This window comes from Cupressus sempervirens, chromosome 10 (genome assembly GCF_028749045.1).
Source record: "Cupressus sempervirens isolate cs-2001-9-10 chromosome 10, ASM2874904v1, whole genome shotgun sequence".
NCBI lineage: Eukaryota > Viridiplantae > Streptophyta > Pinopsida > Cupressales > Cupressaceae > Cupressus > Cupressus sempervirens.
Window position 1 is genome coordinate 497,174,960 of NC_143127.1, and position 12,687 is coordinate 497,187,646.

Sequence of the window (12,687 nt, forward strand, 5' to 3'; positions counted from 1 at the left end):
AGGTGAAAATGAGGAGTTCACACATTGGATCTTGATAAGTAGAATTATATTCTCCCTAACAAGTCAAATTGTGATATTACTATCACGATTGAACAGTGTAGTTTTTCAGTCAAACTCATTGACCCATTTTTCATGAGTAATGGTTCACATGAATCCATCTCTCATGAGAATGAATGGATCACTTAGCACTCATTGGATCCAAGTGATGCTCATAGAAGTGAAACGTGTGATCTAATACTTGTTCAAAAAGTTGACATTTTTTTCCAACCTTGAATCCTCCAACAAAATATATAGATTTATTCCTCCCAAAAGATTTATGCAGTCAATAGAAACATAATTATAGATCGAACATTCCATGATATGTATTCATTTCTTCTTCATAACCTTTCTTTTTATGAACCAGTGGTATCTCCACGACCCAGTTGCCCCTTGCCTTACCTCAGTTTTACAGATGTTAAGTTGAGGTTCGAGAAGAGGCAAATTCAAGTGAGACTAATCCATTAGAAATGCAGAGATTGCTCGTAAGCCTCCAACACTTGATTATCACGAGAGGAGTTGAGGCTGAGACCATAAGAAACTAACCTTCACCATACCTTTATTGTACATAGAACCCAACATTCTTACTTTCCAACTGCTACCCAAACTTACCCCTGGACCTACCTACCTACCCCCATGAAAAGAATGAACCATAATCACTGATAAAATCCAAGGCCCTACCCCCGGTAATAATGTCTAGCCATAGAGATTCTATGACGTAGGCTTTGCGTGTGAATGTACATACATATATTTGCACTGTACCAGTCTCGAGAATAGAGTAATCTGGTTATGATTATGGCTACGTAATCATCCTATGAGTTCAGAAAGTGAAATTATTTGTTTAGTGAAAAATGTTCCTTTGTAGGATGGAAAGCATATATTCCGTTAACATGATGATAATAATGACGGGGGGCAGGTATATGAGAGAATCATGGACATCCATGTGCATGGGAACCTCCCATCCCATATATTTCCGACAGAGAACCGACCGATGAGCATATGAAATAGGCATGCACATGGGTTAGGTGCATCACATGATTATGTAAATGCATCACATGTTGCACATAACGCCAGCATCCTCACATGCGTGGGACCGCCCCCTCATTTCCGGCCTCCTTCGCCTTCCAACCGCGTCTTCTTGTCTGGCGGTGGGTCACACGGACAGCCGGCCCCGCTACATTGCAAATTCCTCTATGTCATCAGCTCACTGTCAGCGATGTTGACAAGCTGATGCTGATAGTGGGATGGGGAAGAAACTTTCATGAGATCTAATGGTCTAAGGGATGAGTGACATAAGATTGATATATTTTTAAGCTTCTCTTCCTCTATGAGAGACCAAAGACTTCTATAAGATTCAAGAATAACAAAGGCTTCCATAATAAATCTTATATAAGGAATTTCAATTATATGTATAAGATCAAATGATCGAAGGGATTAAGTGACACAACATTGACACACTTGTCATGTTTCTTTCCATGTTGAGTCTTTTATTACATGTGCATGAAGGAATGGTTTTAATGATGTCTATAAGATCCAAGCAATCTATAGGACCAAAGAATAATACAACCTTTTGAAAGTAGGGCAAGTTTGTAAATGAATTGTAATGTAATGATGCTCACAAGGAATTTCAATTGTCTTCGAAAGATCAAATAGTCTAAGGGATTGATTGACACAATAGTAACAACACATTGTTAAGTTTCTTTTCACGTTGACTATTTTATTATGAATGATGGAATGATTTTAATGATGTCTATGAGACCAAAGAAAACTATGGGACCCAAGAATAATACAACTCTTTAAAAGTAGGACACTAATATCTTATATTGTTTATTGTTTATACATGCTTATTAATGATGTTCTCAAGCATCAAATGCTCTAAGGGATCAAACAATGCAATATTAACACATTTTCAAGTTATTTTCATGTCGACTCTTCTATTATGGATGAATGAATGATTTTGTTGTTCATGATGTCGAAGGAATTTATGGGACCCAAGAGCACAACCTTCTAAAAAATGACATCAAAATTTTATAAACAATTTGTGACCTCTTCTTTAGATATACTCTTTGAAAATGATTTTTGATCAATTAGTTTATTTTTTGAGTGAATACTTTCAATAATGTTCACAAGATCAAGTAGTCAAAGCGACCAAAAAGAAATTAGACAAAGATTACATTCAAACTTCTTTTGTGTTGAATCTTTTATTATGAATCGTCAAAATGACCAAAAGAAAATTAGCTAAAGATTTCATTCAAACTTCTTATGTTGAATCTTCTATTATGGATCATGTTGACTAGTAATTTTTGTAGATTTGATAATGCTAGCTTCGTCAAATAATTTGTACAAGCTACCAATGTCAAGTTGTTTTCATGTTGAATCTCGATCAAGAAACCAACCATTTTGGAAAGCCTTGTCTTCTCGAATAACTCATTTAGATCACCCCCCTTTAATTTTTATTTCTTTTCCATTGAAGACAATATCTTCAGCTGTCTCATAATTAGATGCCTTCTCATGGAATACATAATAGTGAAAATAAATCCTCCATGGACTAAAATGATGCAAGTGCATCACAATAGTTTGATAATAAATGATTATTCTATATTGAGCCATTTCATTTTGATGTAATTGGGTTTAGAAGGGTAAATCATAATAGTCTAAATGTTTGTAGTTATAATAAATAGAGAGTTTATATTAGTTTCTTTTAGTTTATTATTATAGTGGTTATAAAGTTGGTTGCAGGAAGTTATTGGGTCTATTTAGTCTTTGCAAAGTTATATATACAATGCACTAAAATCTGATTGGGGTAGAATAGAAGAGAGAGGGGAAAAGAAATCGATGGAGAGAGGGATGTCATTGTAATACAAAGAGATGAATAATAATACATTCGATATTTTCATATGATATTCCCTCTGTGACTAGTTGGATTTCTTATTGACAAGTTATAATGAAGAAGTTTATCAATTTAATAAAATCGGCCCCATAACAGTCGTGAATGGAATGGTGGAAACCGATAGAGGAAATTCTATTTTATTTTAATGTTTTGATGTATTTGAAGTCCATTGTGTTTGTAGTTCATGATTGTTGTTAATCAATGTCTCAAACTTCCAAGTTGTGGGATTTGCCTTTATGTAATTCAAGATCCATTCAGTAATGGAAAAAAAGATCAGGGCTTGTGTTTCGGTGTGAAGGCAGTTGGCAAGGGTTCAATATTGTTATTGTCATTATATGATTGGAGTAGAATTTTTTTTTAATATATAATTAATATTTACAAAGAATAACTTTGAGATATGCAGATTTGAATTTCTGGATGATTCTCTTTGCATCAGGTTGGTATCAGAGCACAGCAAAAGGTCTGGGAAGAAGATCTAGGATTTGCAAGGTTGAAGGTCCCTTGTTGATGATTGGAGTAGAACTATCCTCCGAGAGTGTTCCAAGGTGGTGGCTGGATATCTAACGAACCCTAGATTGGTTTGAGAAGATGGTTTTGACAAGAAGTGAATGAGAAATTATTAAGGCATTGAAGGAGTACTTGTATGGCGGTAAGAAGGAGAGAGAAGAAAGAGAAAGAAAGAAGAAGCAAGAAAGAAAGAAATAGAATGGATGAGACAAGAGGAGTTGAGAAGCCTAAGAAGGTTTCTGGAAGAACAAGAAGAAGAAAGTTACAAGAATCTTAGAGAAGAGTTAGATAAGAGTATATTTAGATCCAAGCATATTCAGATCAAATTGTCTCATTCAAGGCAAGGTATGTAAGTTTATAATTGATTCAGGGGCAAGTAATAATATGTTGTCTTGTGAAGTTGTTAAGAAATAGAATTTGAAAACTTTTGCACATGCTATTCCTTATTATGCTACTTGGGTCAATGAGAATCAAAATTTGTTGGTTAAAGATCAAGTGATGGTTGAGTTTTTAGTTGGGAGTTATAGAGACAAGGTACTATGTGATGTCATCCACATGACTTGTGGGCATCTCATTTTGGGAAGATCTTGGCAATGTTCAAGGAGAGTCATGCATAATGGCTATGAAAATACATATGTAGTTCAACAAGGAAAGGTGAAGTATAAGTTACATCCATTGGTGAGGAGTCATAAAGAAACTATATTGATGTGTTTTGGTAGAGATATTCCAATGCAAGATCAGGGTACTCCACATTATGATACTAGTTGGAAGCAATGCCGGGCTAAGAGGTAGGACAATCCAAGGGTGGTGGGGCTGGTTGAACAACCTTTTGTTTTGGTTGGAGCAATGAAGTGTCCTCTAAGAAGGCAGGCAGATGAAGGTGATATGGTGACAGGATAGAGACAAATAAAGACTTTCAAGCAGGCTAATGTGCAGCAGTAGTACTATCGAGCAAGAGGATAGTCTAACCCAAATTTTTTGTATCTAAACCTTAGTGTGTGACTGCAGGAACCAAGATGAAGGAGCAAATCACTTTGGGGAATAATTTCACCCCTCAACAGCAATAGATGGGAGCAAGGAACAATAGATCACAGGTCAACTCTTGGGGCAAGAGTTCCTTTTATGGTGGGGAGTATGGTGCAAGAGCACCTCAAATATTCAAGCCACAAATGAAGATTATAAAGACTGCAAAGATCATCAAAACAAATCAAGAGGAAGGAATGTATAAACAAGGTCATCAAATCAATTGGGCAGTCTTGGAACCTATAATGATGCTAAAATAATATTAGGTCTTCAAGATAGGTTTAGGTATAGAAAAGAGTTTAAAGTTTAATAAAATCATTGTATGGTTTTTCAAGTTCAAACATTAAATTAAAAAAGTAATGGCCGGTTTAGAGGGAAGTTTAGTTTGTAATAATTTTAAAATACCCAACTCAACGATGATAGTTGGTTGGAATCAATTATTTTAGGGTGTCTTATAAATTGGAAAGAGTCTCTGATGTAAAAGGGGAGAAAATATTGGAAGACTGGTATGTACAGACTGGTGAATAGCAATATTAAAACTTAGATATTTTGCAACTCAAATTCCATATTGTGGTCTGCAAACTGATTGGTTGGCTCTACAAATGCATTAATAAGGTTTCCTTCATCATTCCAAGTACTTTGTTGATAAGTTTCATGTTATTATAGGTTTTTTGTTACACTTGTTGCAGAACTAATAGATTTCTTTTAATTATTTATTTGTTGCAGTAGGTTTTAAGAAAATGAAGATCTTTCCATGAGGATGAAGCCCTGATACTCATGAAAAGAGTTAATCTAACATGTATGATATATTACTAACCAAGCACGTGCATAATTGAACAAGATAGAGATTCTACCCAAACAAGGGGTCTATTTGCTAATTGGAGACATTAAACAATGTCCATGTGAAGGTGAATCCATTGTTAGTTGGGATTGGAAGTGTGTGTAATCAGGGGATTGAGAAAACCCTAGTTCAAGAGTAAGAAGTGTTAGGAGGAGTCTGTCATATGGTTCCCTTGTAAATTGTGTCATTTATTATTTTATTTTCATTATTGTGAACTCTCTCCACATCATAAAAAAGCGATTTCCATTTCATAAATTACGCACTGTGTAATGAATGAATTATTGATCAATTGATTTTAATTACAATCAAGAGACTAAATGGTGCGTGGGAGTAAAAATAAAAGCTTTAATTTATCTTCTATCTTTTTCAATGTCAAACTTTCTACTATAAATCTTGGTTCGGAAGCTAGCAATTTAGTTAATCTTAACTTCATCAAATAACTAGTACATACTGTCAACCTTCTAACCATTTCCTATATCAATATCTTCAAAAACTAAGATTCCAAGATACAATTATAATCGATTTCGAGTGGTTCTCTAATGACAAAATGCCATTACATAGTAAAGTGCCCAGCCTACAAGGACATTCAAACCAATTACATTAACAGAGTAAATGTGAGCACCTTGAACAAGTTGCTTGAAGAAGAAAATATTATTAAGGTTGCAGATTTCTTGATCAAGACAAATTAAAATACAAGTTGCATAGGGATATCTTCAACCTTCTCACTATTCCACATGGTCAACCTTCTCACTATTTCCATTATGAATATCTTCACAAGATTTCAAAATAAAATGTTATTCAATTTCCACCTCTTCTTTAATGATAGAATGAGATTACATAGTACAATGCACAATATACGAGGACATTCAAGCCAATTACATTAATACACTAATGTGAACACCTTGAACAAGTTGTTTGAAGAAGAATGGATTATCAAGGTTGCATATTTCTTGATCAAGATAAACATCATAAAATCCAAGTTGAATCATGGTAAAGAAATTTAGTTACCATAGGAACCTTCAATTTGGGGTATGTTGCTTGTTAGTTGATACTAAATCTTTTATTCATTCATAATGAATAAGTTCTCTCTTCGAGAAAGAGAGAAATATAGTGGCCTAAGCACTCTCTTTTTACTTGATTGATTGTTTTATTTGCTGAATCACTAAGCACTCTCTTTTTACTTGATTGATTGTTTCATTTGCTGAATCTCCACATAGTCTTATTGACTCTTTAGATTAGATCATGGACATCATTAAAACCTTTCATTAAGTTCTTTTTCCAACCTTCTTTAAATATCTTCCAAACTCCAACAAGCACATCTAAGATGAAGTCATCCTTGATAAGAATTCCATTGTAGAGGAAACAAACAGTAGACAGGGCGTCAGAGATGTTGACATGTGGACGGACGGGCGGCTCCCACTCTGAGCGCTGGCAGAGCAGTGAATGTCGCCTTCCTCTGCCCTCACCATGTCCCCTCTGTCCCCTCTCTCAATCTCCACCGTCCGATTTACCCTCTCTGACATGTGTTCCCACTTGATTTCAGACACCCAAACCCAGTACAAGCTCAGATCAAAGCAGACCTGGTCGATTACACTTTGTATTAATACACAATCTCTCTCTCTTTGTCTCTGGGAAGTTGAACTGGTTAGTACCTATTGAACAGTTTTATTGTTGACTTGTAGAAATGGGAAGCTTTGCAAAAGAAGGAGATGAGCTGAAGGAGACTCAACTTACCCTGGGTCTTCCAGGGGTGGTGGAATCAGACACCTCTCATAGGAGTGCTAAGAGGCCTTTCTCTCAAGCCATTTCTTCTCATCATACCAAATGGCCTGATCACCCCTCCATTAAAGATGAACAACTCAATTTGCAACAATCTCCTGAGAAAATCTCTGGATCCATGGAAGAACCCTCAACACCACAGTCTGAGATGGCGCCTCCTCCCAAGTTCGTGCTTTTTGGCTTCTTTTCTCTTTTTCGATCTATTCTATTTTGCATTCTTACACCCTTATTCTGATGATGGATCATAGAGTATAATCTGAATTAAAAATTTGTACATAATCTTAACCCAGAAACACAACTGAACAATGACTATCTAGTCTCTAAGATATATCAATATATAAGTTATGACACGTAAGAATAACTTATACAATAGTACATCTTAGAGACTTAATAGGTTGATTCTTCCTAGAAAGTAGATAACACATTTTTTAAGGTGGGTTTTTTTTCAACAATGTAGCATATTTGTGTAGTAGCTTGTTAGATGGAGCCATGTTTCAAGTTGGAGATATGAAATCATGAGATTTGGCAAGGCACTGATTTTGACAATGGGTCTTGGTGTCTTTTGCAGGGCACAAGTAGTGGGTTGGCCACCAATTAGATCCTTCAGGAAGAACACTTTGAGTGCTAAATTGAATTCCAAGGAAGAGGGTGTGTATGTGAAAGTGAGCATGGATGGAGCTCCCTATCTCAGAAAGGTTGACCTCAAAATCTATGGCAGCTACCGTGAGCTTTCCTCTGCACTTGAGAAAATGTTCAGCTGCTTTACAATGGGTATGTTTATAACTATGCCCAATGTCTCTTCATTGATTTTCTTTTGGTAATGAGGGATCTACAAACACACATCATTGTAGAACTATTCTCCATGTACATGTAGAGGCTTATGAATTTAGGGAAACCACACCTAAAACCATCATTTTCCCTCTCTATAAAACTATCTTGAATGTAACAAGGGAGTCCTAACACACATCACTATAATATATCTGTGCAAACAAGTTAACCTTCACCTACTCTTGTCAACCCTCAGCCTAGATGATAGTGATCTAAAGGAATTGAACCTAACATCAGACATCTGTATAATGTATGTGTTCCCTTGAGTCACCCACCACTCAGATGCATTATTTTTCTTTAGATCATGTAGTTAATCTAAAGAATCAAATTTCAGATCATCATTGGACGGCTTGAACATTATATATCAAGTCTTGATTGCTAAGATAAACTGTTAAATTGTCAAAATTAACTTATTTTTCCAAACTTGATTTCTTCTTTGATGTGTGATATTAAGAATAACCTATCATCATCTATAATCTATTTAATTATCATATGATGAAATCAACATAGATGTAACAAGATTGTGTTGGTATTGCTTTTCAGGACAATATGGATCACATCAGAATCAGCATGGACTAAATGAGAGCAATCTGATGAATCTGTTGAATGGATCAGAATATGTACCCACTTATGAGGATAAAGATGGAGATTTGATGCTGGTGGGAGACGTGCCTTGGGAGTAAGTAGACTTTATCATCTTCAACTATTTCTCATTCTTTTTCTTTCCATATCATCTACTTTCCTCATTCTTGTGATAGATAATAGCATGTGAAGCCAACAATTAGGATACTAGAATGTGATCTAAAGTATTATGAATAATTCTTTTCTAAAGTACAAATATATTTTAGTTGTTCTTGTTTCTAGATTAGATCGTGTCTTTAAAAATTTTTTTTCATCAACATTTCTGATCACATTCCATGATCATTATAACTGTCGATGCAAAAACTTACTGACACAATCTAATCGACAAATACGAACAACTTAACTTCATGAATTGTAAAAATCTAATAGCATTCTTGCTAAGACACATGATTGCCTGTGTGGTACAGAATGTTTGTAGATACCTGCAAAAGGCTTCGCATAATGAAGGGCTCAGAAGCTATTGGCTTAGGTAACAACTTACCCCTTCCATAAATACCATCATATGGGTTTTGATCAGATATTAATCATTTGGATTTGCATGGAGGTTATCTTACCCTATAAACTGTTCCACTGAATCTGATTCGTCATGTTCATGGTTTACAGCTCCAAGGTCCATGGAGAAGTGCAAAGCCCAAATGTAAGGGCAAAGCATAAGCTTGGTGTAAGCCATATGAGATTGCTTCAAGCAAAACCGGGTCTTCTCATGTGTGTGTGTTTAAAAAAGGACTTGGAGTTGGAGTGCTGAGGATGATGGGTCTGCAAAAACTCAAATCATCTCTTCTGCTGTGTACCATAAATCTCAATCTCAACGTGGGCCGTGCAATAATTCAAATCTGTAAAAAAAACCAGGGATTTTATTTTTCTGTGTAATTGTTTTTAAACAGATTATTTTTTATGTATGTATTCTTTCATTTCCTTGGATGATTATGATTGTATCATTCTGGTTTCAGGCTAACAACCCTTTTTCCTCCATCAAAATGGAAGCTTGCACATTTTGTGGAGTTTGTATACAAATTCTCGTACACCTTACTTGCTTTATTACTTTCGCAACGTATGGTAGTCGGGCTAATTTCCATCAACTTGACATTTGGCAACATCTCTTTGCGTTAAATTTGATGATGCAACCTTACGTCAGATATGATTTGGGATTATTATAAAAATAAAATTGGACCCACAAAAGTGAATAGGTGTGTGTGGAAATCTAGTTTGGAAATGTGAACGTGAATTAGTTGAGATCTTATATGATTGGATTGTGCTCACCTTGTCCCGTTAGTGGGCTAGTGCTTAAATCATATCGTTTGGGAACTTGATAATGGGATAGTCTTTAAAGATATTATTTGGAAATTTGAGAATTTCATAAATATAATTAGGAAGTGTACTCTAGTCTTTATAGTTAATATAGAGCATTCATAAATCTTGAATGGTAAATCATCTTTGAATTATTATCGGTTGTCTTCATTTGCGATTCAATTGATTTTAGCTATTGTAATGATGTTTGGGTAGTAACAACGTATTATATGGAATTTGTTATTCGTGTAAGGGTCAAAAAGTGGTTATTTCAAAGTGTCCTCTGATACCTAGCTAAAGATGTCCTAATAACCGTGCACTACAAACACCACAAAATTTGCTAATACTTATGGATAAATGTTAGGCCATTGGTTTTTCAAGTGTTGCAAAAACTTATGCACAAATATCTCAAGAGCCGCTAAAAAATACTAGCTCTAGAGGTAGAAATGAACGACTACAAGTATGTGATATGTTTATTAATGGACTTCTAGTCATAATTTTTTCAGTTGTGAGAAAGGAGTCCATGGCAACTCAAATGTGGGCAGTTGCAAGTGTTCTCTGTCTCTATTATTTACACTTTTACATTAGAAGCCTCTTTTTAATTGCTCTTGGCTTTAGTAATTTAGTGTGGAATTATCAATAACACTTTCTTCTTTGTAGCTTTCATGTGATTATTTCTATTGGGAATTAGGTGTACACACCTTGCATAATGTTTATAATATAACATTTATTATTGTGTATGGTGCACCTAGGGGAACCTATATTTACATGCATCACTAAGATAATATTTTTGGGGCTACTATATGTCTTATTATAAGTGTAAATTATATTTAATGAGGTTTTACATAGGGATATAATATTATATTTAGTTTAATAAGGTGAAAATTTAGTGAAGAAAACTAAATTTGAGGTCAATGGTTTCTATTTCCATGGAATTAGTCCCATGGTTTTACAGAATACTACTTAGTGGTTTTTTAGGAGATTGTTTGCATAAAGAAACCACACGAGTAATTATTTAAGGTTGGCCAATTAGTGGTTGAGAGTTTGAGGGCATCTCTTGTTTAGCACTTTGCAAGGTTTTAAATAATAGAATGCGATGTGTTATACATGCTTGATCACACATGTAGATTTCCATTAACTATTCATCATCAAATAGCTTATCAACTTATCATCTCCAAGCAAATTATTTACTTAAGTAGCCTTTCACACTTAACCTAATATGTGATTGTAAACTTGAAATGGGATAGCATAGTTTATGCATCATCTTCTCATTCAAATTGTTATCTACTTACTAAAATAGAGAGTACAACAAGTTAATTAGATACTCATTAACTTTTAAAACTAGCGTTAATCTAATTAAATAGTTCACACAATCCTATAATAGCTTCTCTATTATCTTCACAACAAGTGTAGTGCCTGCCCCTAGTTCGCATTTTGTTATCATTGCTGAATTCTTTTGGAGCTAGTTTTATGTTGATGGTTAGCAGCATCGTTATGAGATTAATAGATATTGTGCTATGGATTCAGTTTATTATGTGATGAGATTACTTAGATTTTGCATTTCATGTATGTATGATGATTATTCTTAGTGTTCGCAATTATTGATGGTGATTATTACATTGCTTTTAGTTATTAATGATGATTAGCTAGATGGTTTATTATCATATGTGTTTTATTATAGATACTTACCCCATACTTGCATGTGTATGGTGTGTGTGTTTGCTTTGCGTGTTTGCTTTTGTATGGCGTGTCTGATGTGGTTAAGGAAGGGAGTCGTAGTCACCTGCTAGTCAGGATCTACACGATGCACCACTTCCTGCCATTGCCTGTTTAGTTTAGTATACATTGTGTTTGTACATGCATGATTTTTATGCAGGTTGCAGGTACCGGGTATCAACTTCTCTGAATTGCCAGGATGAGCGTACCCTATCACACTATCTCAATGATAAGAGAGGGGAGATAAATTCTCAAGTCCAAATCTCAACCCTTTTAAGCCATTTGTTCTAATTGGAAAATTAGGACAAGTATTCAAGTTGAGTACCCTCTGAATATGTCGGATGACATAATTCGTGATATAAACCTTTGGTTTGATTTTGTATGTATTTTGGCTATGATGGATTTTCATATTTTTACCTTATGAGTCTTTGATGTATTTTCTATTAATTAAGCCTAATTAAAAGATTTAATTAATGGTTTAATTAAATGGAAAATTAATATGGTATTTTAATATTTATTTTATTTAATTAATTGGGAAATTAATTAAATAAAATAATTAAATGTGAAAATAAAAGTTAAAAGTTTAAATTTGGAATGTGACAATATTTATTTTAATAATAATATATTTGGAGTTCATTTTTAAATAAATGACTAAATAATATTATTATTAAAGCTAATAAATATTTTAGCAATTAAGTTTTGGAAAATGAAATTTAAAAGTGGAAGATATATTTAAATTATTAAAAGATTCTAGATCTCATGTGATTAAAAATATAAATATATTAAGATTGAAAAGTGGAATTATTAAAGTTAGTGCATGAGATTTAATAAATAAATTAATTAAATTGGAAAGAGTAAAAGTAAATATTAAATTAATGATTGTGCATTATTTTAATATTTGATCACATAGGAGTTGGCAAATTCTCAGGAGTTGTCATGTAGACAACACTGGAGTTTGCACTTTAAGAATGCATAAGTTGTCAACACTTAGAAGTTAGCATTTTTATTTGAGCACATGGTGTCTACAACCTTAAGACTCATCTAGAAGGTTGGAGAAGGCCCATGCTTGGTTGTCATGCTTATCTTCTAGTTGTTTCTAGAGACACTCTAGATGCATCTTAGAGGCCTTTAAATAGAA

The 12,687-nt window shown here is 34.2% G+C and overlaps 1 protein-coding gene across 1 annotated transcript; it reads left to right on the top strand.

The window, feature by feature from the left end:
- Positions 1–6,927: 6,927 nt before the first annotated feature.
- Positions 6,928–9,642, top strand: LOC149534837 (auxin-responsive protein IAA14-like). The gene is made up of 5 exons (XM_089803328.1): positions 6,928–7,241; positions 7,645–7,847; positions 8,448–8,583; positions 8,954–9,015; positions 9,150–9,642. The coding sequence occupies exons 1-5, from the start codon at positions 6,982–6,984 to the stop codon at positions 9,185–9,187; spliced, it is 699 nt and encodes a 232-aa protein (XP_089659454.1). The 5' UTR covers positions 6,928–6,981; the 3' UTR covers positions 9,188–9,642.
- Positions 9,643–12,687: the final 3,045 nt, after the last annotated feature.

Bases quoted from the DNA above. Each gene is read 5' to 3' on its own strand.
- LOC149534837 (XM_089803328.1), top strand. From the start codon at position 6,982: ATGGGAAGCTTTGCAAAAGAAGGAGATGAGCTGAAGGAGACTCAACTT. The intron at 8,584-8,953 runs GTAAGTAGACTT...TGTGTGGTACAG, and splicing joins GTGGGAGACGTGCCTTGGGA to AATGTTTGTAGATACCTGCA. The intron at 9,016-9,149 runs GTAACAACTTAC...CATGGTTTACAG, and splicing joins CTCAGAAGCTATTGGCTTAG to CTCCAAGGTCCATGGAGAAG.